This window comes from Calidris pugnax, unplaced genomic scaffold, assembly GCF_001431845.1.
Source record: "Calidris pugnax isolate Ruff unplaced genomic scaffold, ASM143184v1 scaffold34, whole genome shotgun sequence".
Classification (NCBI taxonomy): Eukaryota; Metazoa; Chordata; class Aves; order Charadriiformes; family Scolopacidae; genus Calidris; species Calidris pugnax.
In genome coordinates, this window is record NW_015090771.1 from 4,191,569 (window position 1) to 4,206,242 (window position 14,674).

The 14,674-nt window shown below is 37.0% G+C and overlaps 1 protein-coding gene across 1 annotated transcript in view; it reads right to left on the minus strand.

The window, feature by feature from the left end:
• TBCK (TBC1 domain containing kinase) overlaps positions 1-14,674 on the minus strand; it is a 103,137-nt gene that overhangs the window by 26,338 nt on the left and 62,125 nt on the right. The window contains exon 25 of the mRNA XM_014940423.1: positions 2,709-2,884. Coding sequence (XP_014795909.1) covers positions 2,709-2,884 — 176 coding nt within the window. The remainder of the gene's footprint in view (positions 1-2,708; positions 2,885-14,674) is intronic.

Here is a 14,674-nt window from a genome sequence, read left to right on the forward strand (position 1 = left end):
GTCTTTTAAATACCTCTAGGGATGGGGATTCCACCACTTCCCTGGGCAGCCTGTTCCAATGCTTGACAACCCCTTCAGTGAAGAAGTTTTTCCCAATGCCCAATCTAAACCTCCCCTGGCACAACTTGAGGCCATTTCCTCTTGTTACTTGGGAGAAGAGACTGACCCTCAACTCTCTACAACCTCCTTTCAGGGAGTTGGAGAGAGTGATAAGGTCTACCCTTCAGCCTCCTTTTCTCCAGGTTGAACAATCCCAGCTCCCTCAGTTGCTCCTCACAAGACTTGTCCTGCAGATCCCTCACCAGCTTTGTTGCCCTTCTCTGGACTCACCCCAGAATCTCAATGTCTTTCCTATGGTGAAGGGCCCAAACCATACTTGGCTTGTGTATATCTGTCTCAAAACCTGACACACAAAAATACAACATACGAGAGCAAACACATTTGTAGACTATAACTTAACATATGAATTAGCTTCCTTGAAATTCAGGTTCCATGAAATTAGTTTCCTCTTTGTGACAGAAAAAGCCTGAATATGTTCATGTGTTTCTGCATAAATCACATAATGCTGCTCATTATGATGAGCTAAAAAAAATCCCCCACCCTACAGCAGTACTCAAGTGATCCAATACACTTGACCTTCAAAAGAAGTGAAACCATCAGTTACGCTGCAGTAAATGAAAAGTACTTTGCTGCTAAGTAGAAACAAGGAGAAATGAAAGAGAAGACAATAGAGGTTATGGTATTTATTTTTCTTCTCTATAAAATACCAAAAACATTAGCTTAATTTCTTGGAAATTGCGGAATGGATGAGCCTAGTTACTGGCATTATAAACAAACAAAACTTCTGGTATGAAAATAAAATTACTTTCAGGAAAAAACACCCAAAAATTTTGTCAGGAAAAGGAAGAACACGAAAGAAACTTTGCTTGACCCAAAATAATGGCTTGTTATCTCTGCTACAAATATAAATCTTTGTTCTATTTACCAGTTCAGTGCACTACTGGTGCTTTCTCCTGTCTCCCTCTTTGCTATTTCCCAGTCCCTTCACTCTTGCTTGGACACAGAAAGGCACAAGCACATCTGTAGGACTGAGAAGCTTGTCTTTTTACTCTCTTGTCATCACAACACTAAAAAAAGCTAGCACATACGCAAAAACATTTTCACTGTTAGCACTGTCAGGTTGCCAAGAGAGACTGCATAATCTCTTTCCTTGGAAGTTTTGATGAGCTGATGGAACAAAGCCCTGGGCAACCACAACTGAATTCAGTGTTGGGCCTGTTTTCTGCAGGAATTTGTACCAGATGACTTCCTAAGGTCCTATCTGAATTATTCTATGAACGTGCAGCCCTTAGCTGCTTCAGAAAGTCTCTCCACATATCCCTAGAACAGCACAGCAGCAGCAGTGTTGGCTACAATTCCTGTATGACAACAACCAGTATTATCTCGTCATTTCATTTTTCTTCTCAATTGCCTTCTACATCCACCTATTATTTCTTAAATCCTGTAAGCTCTTTGGAGTTTCCTTCTGCTCTGCATTTGCCTGTCTAGCACTTGCACTCCTGGATTTGTGGCTAAGGCTTCCAGAAAATATAGCAATAGAAATAAAATCAAAACTAAAGCAGAAAACAAGAAAATAACTGAGTATCAAACTCAGGTTTAAGGACTACTTCAAAAGTAAGATACACTTGAGTGACAATGCACTCAGCTTCTTAGTAGCTAGGAACAACAGACAGAAAGAATGAAACTTAATGCAATTGACCAAATAGATATGGCAGCTCTTTATATCCTTCACCTATTATTATAATGCACTCATGAATGAATTCTTATTGTAGGAGAATGTAGAAGGAGAAGAAAACAAACCAAAACTGTTTAATTTTTAAGAAACTGACTAGATATATACTGTTGAGAGGAAGGAAAGGAAGAACTTCACATCACCATTCTTCAGATGACGTATTTGACAAGAGAAACGACCAGATTTTACTGGAGAGAGAAAGGTGAAATATTTTTACTAAGCTGAGTATCTATTTAATATAGGTATACTCTTAGGCACTAGTTATTCTTTGCCAAGACAAACACAGGCATAACTCACATACTACACCTCTCAAAACAACTTGAGCCATACTACTAACCTGATATGCCAAGATAGAAAAAACAGTCAGAGCTTCCTGCATCACTTTCCCCTTACCTATTTCTCACTGTCAAACTGTTCTTTATACTATTTTTCTCCTACGATAAAGACTCTTTGTAGTTATTCTGTTGAGTCACGGACATTGGTCTGTTGTGGTAACAAACACCACAGAACCAAAGGAGCACGAGCTGGGAGAGGCAGAAACCCGGCACAAGAAGAAATAATTTTATTGGCATGTACTTCAAAGAAGCTGAAGTTCAAAGCAGTAAGGTTTAAAAAAAAAAAAAAAACCAAACCCCAACCTTTCAGTTAATTTTTATTCACTACATTGGATTGTTCATCAAAATTAATAATATGGCATAGGCTCTAACACTGTGCTCCAGCTGACAAGCAAATCAGAACTTCTCATGAATGTGTCAAACCCCTGTGCTTGGAAGTGACAACATAAATGGCAGTAACTGAGATCTGGTTGGTATTTTCTTCCCATCCAAAATTTAAAGAAAAAAAAAAAACATCTGGGGCAGGAGAAACATGCAATCTGAATAAAACTTCCCCCCCCACCAATTCCTGAATCACTTACTAGGTCACTTCGAGGAGCTTCCTGATAGTCTGCTGAAAAGCAGGACATGGAACTCCTTGTGCCGTTGCTGTCGCTGGCTGGGCGCGGCGGCTGCGCGTACTGCCTGTACGTAGCGCTCTTCGGGGTCCAGCGAAATAGGTTGATGGACTCTCGAACACAGCGCTCGATGTCGATCTCTGATCAGGGATTTAAATTAAAAAAAACCAAGAAATGCAATTGTGAAAATGAGTAAAGCCAATTAACCTAGCTATGACATTGCTAAATATACACATACCATCTCTACCTATACATATACCCATTTATACCTCTGTCTCATCTCTCTCTCCCCCATTAAAAGGCACATAGTTTTCAAAATTTTCCCATTAAAAAAAAAATTTCAGAAATTTATTAAGAAAAACTAGCAAAGACATTTTAATCATTAATTTTATCCCTACTTTTATATGTAAAATACAGCAAGCTGTTTAGCAGAAGCATAACAGAACTTTAACCAATGCAAAGCCAGGAGTATAACTGAAGCCTAGTCATTGTAAGGCATGTTCATTAAACGTCTTTGCAAATCAGACTATTGACTCTTAAATGTAAGTACTTGCAGTGCATCAGAAATACTTCATGCAGTGGGTGGACAATGGGATTTTTGGATCGACCAAGTGTCTTATTTGTCAATTCTGTTGTCAAACTTTGTGCAGCCCACCATTTTGGCAAAGTTATGTGTTAACTGTTTGATGGAAAAACAGGAGTTCTCAACACCAACTTGTGCCTGACGGAAAACACAATGGCTTTGTTTTAGAACCTAAAAAAAAAAAAAAAAAAGTTTTGTGCCTGACGGAAAATACAATGGCTAAGTGTTATCCATATCTCTCAAATAGATTTCATGCACTGCCATCAATCAGGGAATCTGGCAAAGCTACATGTTAACTGTTTGATGGAAAAACAGGAGTTCTCAACACCAACTTGTGCCTGACGGAAAACACAATGGCTTTGTTTTAGAACCTAAAAAAAAAAAAAAAAAAGTCCAAAACCTAACCAGACATTCACACTGAAGCATTCTGACTGAAGGAGTGAAGTGCCATGTGTGACAAAATATAACTCAACTTGGGAGGAAAGCAGACATCCATCAAATGGGAAGCATCCCAAAATAAACTCTGGTCAAATAAAAATTACCAAAGCGTAATGAAAAAGATATGCAAAAGGAAAAAAAAAAGCAAACCTATTACAAATGCCATTTTTGCAACACTAAGCATCTGTATATATCTGTCTTCTAACAAGATGTAACATAAAAAAACATTTACTTTTCTATCACTATAAAAAGACTGGTTAGTTTTGCATCTCCTGTCTGCAGTCTCATAAAAAAAGAAAAATTATTCTAGCTTGCCTTTTATGACAAATTAGTGTATTGCATCAAACAAACAACAGGTATATTAGCCCTTCTTTGTCGTGTCTGTCCCAAGCATCTTGGATGATTAATTACAGCACTCACAATTTAGAAGATTGAAGCATGAGCTTCTATGAAGAAACCAGAGACACTGTAGCCAAGTGTTATCTGTATCTCTCAAGCAGATTTCATGCACTGCCATCAATCAGGGAATTACTCCAGAAACCTCAGTCATTTAGCAGGGTGGTGAGCAACAGAAGCTGAAGCTGAGGATTGGGGTGGAATATTCCAGTTGGATTAGATTATTTGCTTTGTTTAAAATCTGAATGAATGATGTGACCAATTAATCTCCCATTCAAAAAGCTGTCTGCATTCAGGTAGGATAGAACCTGCAGCATATGCTTTAATTCCACTGAAGACGACGTGCTTATGTGCTATCTTGCTTAAAAATCTGAGGCTAAAGCTGTGATTTATGTAATTTTTATGCCAGCTCTGAAGCCTTTTTATGGATGGGAGAATAATTCACAATTTTCCTTAATCATATCAGGTTCTCTAGGTACTTGGGATAATACTTGCCAGAGATAAATGGACAACATTGTGTCTCAACAGTAACTAACAAATTTTCATTCTGTGATGAAACTAGATTAGATTTTTCATTATAAATATAATATAAGGTTGGTATTTAGTATCATTTCCAAGGAAAATCCATGCAACTGGAACATTTTACACAATTTCTAAATTCAGGTTAAGACAAGAGATGCCTTTCACTGGTTATTATTCCTAGAGCTCAGAATACACTCCGAAGCATGGTCAATACAGTCACACTTCCTCTACATTGCTGAAGACTCATTTGATTTATAAGAAGTTGAAAATTTCAGTTCAAGACTGTAACACATTTATGGTTTTTTGTTTTTCTGTGAATTAACTGTGAGTGATAGCCCTGTCTCCTGAAATTCTTAGTTAAGCAAATGTTAGCAGTACTATTGTAATAAGTGAGACGAAAGCAAAATTTAGCCAGTTAAAAAAAAAATAAAATTATCTGAACAACGATAATTAAGAGCATGAGAAACGTTCGGTTGTGAGGGCATAATAAGCCTACAAATATCTGAAATTGAAAACACAAAAGTGGGGGATGGAACAGGAATGCTATGCACAGTAGAAAGTTATGAAATAGCTGAAAGCAGAAATTGAGATTGATGGAGTTAAGCACTGAGAGAAACTGTCAAAATATTTTTCCTAGAAACAAGCTCTGTAATTCCAAAAAGAATCCATTTAGAGAAGGCAAAAATGCAGCAATGGCTTTCCCTAAAAACTATAACCAGTTCTCACACATCAGAGTGTAAGTAAAAACTTAAAATTATGTTGGTTTGTGATTCTTGGCTGTTTGGTTTCTCACTTCTTCTAAGCAGCCTTTCAGGGGGACAGTGTCCATGCCTCACAATAAAATTCCATGGAGCAAGAGGGAATTTAAAATGGTTTGGGAGGGAGATAGTCAAAAGCCTAACACCAATTTACAGTCTGCTGATTAACTGATCTGCTTCTAAGTAATGCAAAATAAAAATATAACAAGGAGATCATGGTTTCTGCAAATAATAATAATTAAAAAAATTACATATGTATGCACATAGGCACATGTATGCATAGATATGGGAATGGTCAACATGCATGACCCACAAGGGTGGTAGTGAAAAATTTACTCGCATTTGTTTTTTTAAAAAAACAATTAGTTTCAGGATACTGGAGTTTAAGACAAGATTAAGCTGGTGTAAATATTTACAGAATATTTATTAGTCACATTGCATGACCAACCGTCACAGTCGAGTAACCTTCAAGCCCATCTCCACCCTTTGTTTGAAATTTCAGTTTAAGAAAAATCACTTCCCATCAGTAACTAAAATGCAATGCAATCCTTTGCAGCCTTGCTGGATAAGATCTTTTCTCTTCCTTTTGGCTAATAAGTAAGGGTCTGCTGTGCTACTTCAATCACCATTTCTTCCCATGCCCTTTCAAATATATGACAAATGAGTCAGTCTCCAATTAAAAGTCCATCTTTTGTTATCGCACCAAGACTTTGCATTCACACAGAATTAATCCCGCTTGTATTCTTCCTGCTCCCAAGTAACTGTGTTACAAGCCAGAAAACATTAAAGCTTACACATTATTAAAAACATACTGTTGCTAAGTCAGAAGTGCAAATACAAGTCCTTGAGCAGGACTATGAACAAAGAGAGTACCTCTCCAGGATGCCAGACTACTTGTCATGTGCAAATAACTTAGAAGAACATCCTTCTGCCAGCACTCTCAAGAAGCAAAGCAAGAAGTGAACAGAAATATTTAGAAAGGACAGGGAGGATCTGCTCACTCATGTACATGTAACTTCTCTGTTCTCTTCAAGGTCCCAGCACTGGGGTGCTCTGTAGTTTAAAAAGCAAATGTGCCTTCTATTTTTACTCATGCAAATTATTTTGCTGGAAAATCAGTAACGAAAACATGCTGACCTAACACGGTGTCAATAACTGTGAATTGTGCTTAACTTTGAACATAATATAAATACCATAAAAGTAAGTTCTTGTTATAAAATTTGGTATGTCTTCAAGCAGTGTGGTTTTCAAAACGTGTGGAGCACCTGCATTTCAAAAAAGTCAAAGTTGGCACCCAAGCACCGAGGGAGTAAAAATCACGAGTTTCATTTTAAAACACTGGTTTTAGGAGTTCTGGCTCAACAGAGCTCAAGTAGTTCAAAGTCGAGCAGCAATCCAGCATTACAGGAAACAATTCCACGGCACCAGCTAATTACTCCATTACTCGGTATCAAAAGACTTTTCCTGAGATTCCTAAATATGCAAATAATACAGGAATTGAAAAAGGCAGAGGGTGGGGAAATAAACAAAGAGTGATCTAACAGTCATATCCTGGTTTTGCCACTGCCCCATCCCAATATTAAGCCTACTGAAATATTCTGCTCCTTTTCTAACTAAACCTCCTCCTGGTTGCTTTAAGATGTTACTCATTTTGCTCTGTTCATGTTAAATTATCACTCCCTACCAACTTGTTGCCTCCTCCTATCAACAGCTTAAACTGAAAAGGATGGCTCAGCCTTACGTAGCCCCTGCTTCAACTGAAAAGGATGGCTCAGCCTTACGTAGCTTTTTAAGCGACATATATTTAGTGTTTATTGTTATAGATACAGGAGAGAAGTAGATCGCTTGGATGCTAAAAAGAAAGCACCACCATAAAGGCAATACACCTGTGACGAAAGCACAGAGAATTTTTTATTTTTACACCAAAACTGGATGTTCACAGCAAGTGAAAGCAAGCAACTGAGAAAAAACATAAGAGGAACGGTTCTTTCTTAATGAATATGTACACAGACCAAGTCTTTGTCTGCAGTTAATCAATTCCAGAGCCCTTTCCTTGGGTAACGGGACACCAGTTATGAAACCTGGCCAAAACAAACTGCTTCTGCATTTTGGAAACAGCCCAGAATTATGGGCTTGGTTTGACCTCTCCATCACGAGCAGTTTATTGCTACTCTGTCAGGCAACATCAGCTTTCACCACACAGCCACATAAATAGGCCAGAAAACCTCGGTGCTATAAAAGCGGGGAAGCTGAATAGGTCAGTCAGTTCAATCTCATGATTCCTGCTCTCAGAAGAAATAGAGGTGAGAGGCCATAAACCTTTTCTTCTTTTTTTTTTTTTCTGATGACATACAAGAAGGTACACTAAGCCTAAATAATTAAAAGGACAAATGTAGGAAGAGAAGTGACATTTCTAGCCAACACCTCTGTATCTATTACTGCTAGAAGGTTACTATAAACAAAAAGGTCAATGCAAAAATTATTCTTTTTATAGAATTTATTTCCTACATTACAGGATAGTTGTGTTATTTCATTGTTTTGTGGATAGTAATTTGCTCTTACTTACAAACATCAGCATCCTTTTCAGTACATCTTGGGACAAAATTTCAAAGGCAATAGAAATATCAGTCATTAATTCTAAAACTCTCCAGCTAATACAATAGAAATCTTTGTTGTTCTTCCTACATGGACGTGAGGTATGCCTCTCTCAAGTGCTGTCAACCAAGGAGTCATCATATTTTTTATGTAATACAGCAGGTGCACAGAAGTTGCACTCAGCTAGAAAAATGATCAGATGCAGAAGCAAAGGAACAAATTATAGTACTATGTTTTCAGACAGATTGCATGTTGCATGGCTGTAATAAGGATCAATAATTTCAATGCTGCATTGACAGACTACCTTGTCTGTCAGCACATTACTCTATAATTCTTTCAGAATCTTGGAATAAATAAAAAAATAAAATCTCTAGACTGTTCTCCACAGTCAATATCGTTTGCTATCTCTGGACGATATTGCCATTTGCAGTGTACATGTGACAGTTTTTGATACTTTCTTGCTGTTGGAAAGGTAAGACAACAGTTTAAACTACTCTTGAGTGTGAATTCTCAGAAACAGCAGTTAGGATATAAAACATTAAATGGTTCCAGTACTTGGTTGGTGAAAGCCACATCAACCATCTGCATCAGGGTTCAGAAACACTGGGAAAAGAAAGATTTCTGGTTTTATGTAATGAAATGACATGCAGTGTCCAAAGAGCAGAAAAAGAACTTGTTGGCCTCTTGTCTTCATCCATAAAAGAGATGTTTGAGAACTGAAAATTAGGAATGTATCAAGATAAAAAGTTATGTAATGGAGAGTATTATGAGGATAACAATTCAAGTAGAAGTGACATATCTATGTGAGATACTGACATATCTCACTTCTGCTGAGCCCAACAGCAGGTATGTTTCCAGCCTGTGTATAAACAAGAGAAGCTGAGAGTTCTGGAGAGTACAGCTATTACACCAGCTGCAGCTATGCAGTCATCTGGACCCATTCAGTGTAACACCAAAGCAACAAGTAATAGAGAGAAACAGGAGTAAATACTGTGAGTTATTCCCTGAGACATTACACTGCACAAAGGACAAATCTGAATCCTTTTCTTACGTGTGACTGCAAAAATGGCTGACTCAGCTGTGAAAAAGGTTTCATAAAGAATGCCTTCCAGCATGGAAATGTGATAAGCATGGAAGAGACAGAATGATGAATGACTGTAGGAAGAGTAAAGGTTTACTCTAAGTGAACCACCAAATGCCACAACACTATGTCTTACTGAGAAAGAACACCCAAATAGGTTACATAAAGACTGCAATATCAGCTAAGCTCTTACAGGAAAGTGTTTTAAACAGTTTTATGAGGTGCATCAGGGCTGTTTAACAGCTGATATTTCTACAAGCTAAGAAAATGTTAAAGACATCTGGACCAGCTCTAGCATCAAATTGTGATACTGGCCAACGACAGAAGGACAGGAATTCACACTGTATAATGGAAATAGTCAGATGGAGGCTACTATGCAAAAAATGAGGGATACAATAGAATAAGGGAGATACAGAAGAATAAAGCAGATCAGCAGAAGAACAAACCTTATTTCATAGATAGATGATAATTATGTAGAGAAGACACATAAGAGGACAACTTTACAAAACTGCAGAGATCAGCTTAGAGGAGAAACTTGTTAGAGATACATGGAGATAAGGAACTTGTGCCACCAACACAACATCCAACAACATTCAATTTTTGAATGAAAAAAATTTGTCTGGCTTTCTATGTTGTACAGCTTGTTAACAACTTTTAAAAACTGACTCAACAGACATTAGGCAATCTCAAATTCTAGTGAAACTTGCCTCCTTTATTCTAAACCTGTGCTTCACAGAAGTAACATGCAAATACTGAAGCTCAGTACGCATTAGTAAAGATCATGCTAAGTTTCTAGCTGGGTGGTAGGTACCCGTCACTTCAGCTGTTTCCCAGACATAACAGCTATAAAATTGTAAAAAACCTCTACAGAAACTCCAACCAGACCAAATTCTTATAAAACTTACTAATTTCTAAAGAGTCGTAAGTAGAAGACCTTTGCATTAGCATAGGTCTCCTCTTGTTAGCCTTTGAAACATTTTTAAGGAAATAATATGAAGTAACTTAGAATTCCTGTTTTTGAAATAAGATAAAAATGATTCTGGGTAAAGATTAATATAGGTAAGATATCTTGATCTGCCTAAAGTATATTAACACTCACAAACTACCAGAGAGCATGAAACATATTATTCAAGTCTAAAAGGATATTAATTTCCCACAAATACAGCAACTGTAACCAGGAAGGATAATAACCATCTTGCTTATGTACTCATGCTTAAAACTGCTCCCATTTCTAAAAAAGTGCTCGTCATTCGGTAATACAGTAGATAACTTACTGAAATGAACTTTCAGTGTTTACCATTATTCAAGTCTCTGTTATGTTACACAGCACAAAACTAGTAGCTTGAAGTATCTAATATCACACCAACTGTGTCAATATCCATTTCTAAATGATTTAAAGCTTGCTGCATAGTTAACCTATTCAGAAGTCACGGAAATAAGTTCCCCTAATCTGTGAAAAAGCTTTCTAACAGGCCCCATTTAAATTTACACATGAAAGTATTCAAGTAGCACACTCCTAAATATCATATTTTTATAACAAAAAACACCCGAGCCCAAAATGACCATCTTTAAGATATTTCTAAATTTGTGTCATTTCAGAGTTACATTCCCATCAGACAGGTTTATGGTTTATAGTCTGTCAGGTTACATGATTGCTGAATTTCTTTCCTCAGAAACATGCTATGCTGGTGAGAAAAAAAGAAGTAGTTGTGGTTTGGTGGGGTTTTTTTAAGCATAAGGATTGAGATTGTCTAGGCCCTTACCTTGTTCTGAAGCCAAACGCTACGTGACCAGCCTATCCCCTACAGATGCTTGTCTAGACTTTTTAGATTTTTGCAGTGAGAGAGGTTTCACCTGACACACCCCTGATGGGTAGTACTTAGCCCATTTATCACCATTTTCAGAATACAGACAACATTCTTCACATACAATGCGAGCTTTTCCCAGTCGAGATACCTGTCCTTCCTGAAGTTTTGCCCTTCAATGCTAACAACCCAGTTCTGAATTTTATTCTGAGCTTGCAAAATCAACAAAGTCTTAGCTTCAGGTACAAACCCTGCTCTAGTTCTCCATGTTCAGTTTTGGTCTTTCTATCGATTTCTACTGAACTCCAGCTCTGAGTATATTAAGACCCTAGTCTTCTGGACAGACAGAATCAAATGCCTCATGCAGGTGTATAAAGCCAAGAGTTTAAGTTCTTTGAATATGGAAAAGCAAATCAAAGGCAACTGACTTCTATCCTAAAGTATGAAACTGCTGAGAATTCACTCAAACAGACCTTGTTTCTCAGTCCTTGCTTTGGCAGAAAGATTTTTCTAGCTCTCAGTCTACTCTGTCATGCCAATTCCATATTTAAGGAGCTACATGTATCTCTCAATAACACTGGATACACACATCCCCAAAATATATCTACAATCATAAAGAGAGATGTGCTGCTAATGTTCATTTTAATCAAGGAATTTTAACACTACGGTATTTGTGCAGCTCATTTTGAAATTCTCCTCAATTAACAAGCAGAGAACTAAAGATTATTGGGAAGATCATTTATACCTGGTACAGGCAAACACACACATTCAGTGCAACAAAGATGTAGACAGATATCAAATTAGGCACCTTGCTCTGTCAGCAACATTTTCTGCAATTGAAAAAAAATTGTGATACTGGCCAACGACAGAAGGACAGGAATTCACACTGTATAATGGAAATAGTCAGATGGAGGCTACTATGCAAAAAATGAGGGATACAATAGAATAAGGGAGATACAGAAGAATAAAGCAGATCAGCAGAAGAACAAACCTTATTTCATAGATAGATGATAATTATGTAGAGAAGACACATAAGAGGACAACTTTACAAAACTGCAGAGATCAGCTCAGAGGAGAAACTTGTTAAAAATACATGGAGATAAGGAACAAAAACTCCAACCAGACCAAATTCTTATAAAACTTACTAATTTCTAAAGAGTCATAAGTAGAAGACCTTTGTATTAACATAGGTCTCCTCTTGTTAGCCTTTCAGACATTTTTAAGGAAATAATATGAAGTAACTTAGAATTCCTGTTTTTGAAATAAGATAAAAATGATTCTGGGTAAAGATTAATATAGGTAAGATATCTTGATCTGCCTAAAGTATATTAACACTCACAAACTACCAGAGAGCATGAAACATATTATTCAAGTCTAAAAGGATATTAATTTCCCACAAATACAGCAACTGTAACCAGGAAGGATAATAACCATCTTGCTTATGTACTCATGCTTAAAACTGCTCCCATTTCTAAAAAAGTGCTCGTCATTCGGTAATACAGTAGATAACTTACTGAAATGAACTTTCAGTGTTTACCATTATTCAAGTCTCTGTTATGTTACACAGCACAAAACTAGTAGCTTGAAGTATCTAATAGTAAGTAGAAGACCTTTGCATTAGCATAGGTCTCCTCTTGTTAGCCTTTGAAACATTTTTAAGGAAATAATATGAAGTAACTTAGAATTCCTGTTTTTGAAATAAGATAAAAATGATTCTGGGTAAAGATTAATATAGGTAAGATATCTTGATCTGCCTAAAGTATATTAACACTCACAAACTACCAGAGAGCATGAAACATATTATTCAAGTCTAAAAGGATATTAATTTCCCACAAATACAGCAACTGTAACCAGGAAGGATAATAACCATCTTGCTTATGTACTCATGCTTAAAACTGCTCCCATTTCTAAAAAAGTGCTCGTCATTCGGTAATACAGTAGATAACTTACTGAAATGAACTTTCAGTGTTTACCATTATTCAAGTCTCTGTTATGTTACACAGCACAAAACTAGTAGCTTGAAGTATCTAATATCACACCAACTGTGTCAATATCCATTTCTAAATGATTTAAAGCTTGCTGCATAGTTAACCTATTCAGAAGTCACGGAAATAAGTTCCCCTAATCTGTGAAAAAGCTTTCTAACAGGCCCCATTTAAATTTACACATGAAAGTATTCAAGTAGCACACTCCTAAATATCATATTTTTATAACAAAAAACACCCGAGCCCAAAATGACCATCTTTAAGATATTTCTAAATTTGTGTCATTTCAGAGTTACATTCCCATCAGACAGGTTTATGGTTTGTAGTCTGTCAGGTTACATGATTGCTGAATTTCTTTCCTCAGAAACATGCTATGCTGGTGAGAAAAAAAGAAGTAGTTGTGGTTTGGTGGGGTTTTTTTAAGCATAAGGATTGAGATTGTCTAGGCCCTTACCTTGTTCTGAAGCCAAACGCTACGTGACCAGCCTATCCCCTACAGATGCTTGTCTAGACTTTTTAGATTTTTGCAGTGAGAGAGGTTTCACCTGACACACCCCTGATGGGTAGTACTTAGCCCATTTATCACCATTTTCAGAATACAGACAACATTCTTCACATACAATGCGAGCTTTTCCTAGTTGGGATACCTGTCCTTCCTGAAGTTTTGCCCTTCGATGATAACAACCCAGTTCTGAATTTTATTCTGAGCTTGCAAAATCAACAAAGTCTTAGCTTCAGGTACAAACCCTGCTCTAGTTCTCCATGTTCAGTTTTGGTCTTTCTATCGATTTCTACTGAACTCCAGCTCTGAGTATATTAAGACCCTAGTCTTCTGGACAGACAGAATCAAATGCCTCATGCAGGTGTATAAAGCCAAGAGTTTAAGTTCTTTGAATATGGAAAAGCAAATCAAAGGCAACTGACTTCTATCCTAAAGTATGAAACTGCTGAGAATTCACTCAAACAGACCTTGTTTCTCAGTCCTTGCTTTGGCAGAAAGATTTTTCTAGCTCTCAGTCTACTCTGTCATGCCAATTCCATATTTAAGGAGCTACATGTATCTCTCAATAACACTGGATACACACATCCCCAAAATATATCTACAATCATACAGAGAGATGTGCTGCTAATGTTCATTTTAATCAAGGAATTTTAACACTACGGTATTTGTGCAGCTCATTTTGAAATTCTCCTCAATTAACAAGCAGAGAACTAAAGATTATTGGGAAGATCATTTATACCTGGTACAGGCAAACACACACATTCAGTGCAACAAAGATGTAGACAGATATCAAATTAGGCACCTTGCTCTGTCAGCAACATTTTCTGCAATTGAAAAAGGAGAAAAAAAATATCTAGTGCACACTCTTGCTGTCTAAGCACTAGTCTAATCCTGAATCAGTTGTTATGCTCATAATTTTAATGAAATAGAAGTCTTTTTTCTGAGACACCTTTGTAAAGGGAAAAAAATAATAATTCACCACATCCAGAAGCAAAGCTTAGATAAGAGTGGCCTGAATTTTGGCTTTCCATCCCTAGAAGTGCTAGTGTGTTTGACAGTCTACCTTCCTGTACTTTGCTTATATTTAAGAATAAAGGTGTACAAAAATTCTACCTAACAGGTGGATTATTCTATTCTCTGAAGTCCCCTTTTTCTATGAAGAGTACATATGGGCTCTACCCAGAAAAAGGAGGCATAAGCCACACATCAGTCCAATTTTAAGACATGCACAAGGACAGTTCTACTGGTAAATTCACTTTTCACCG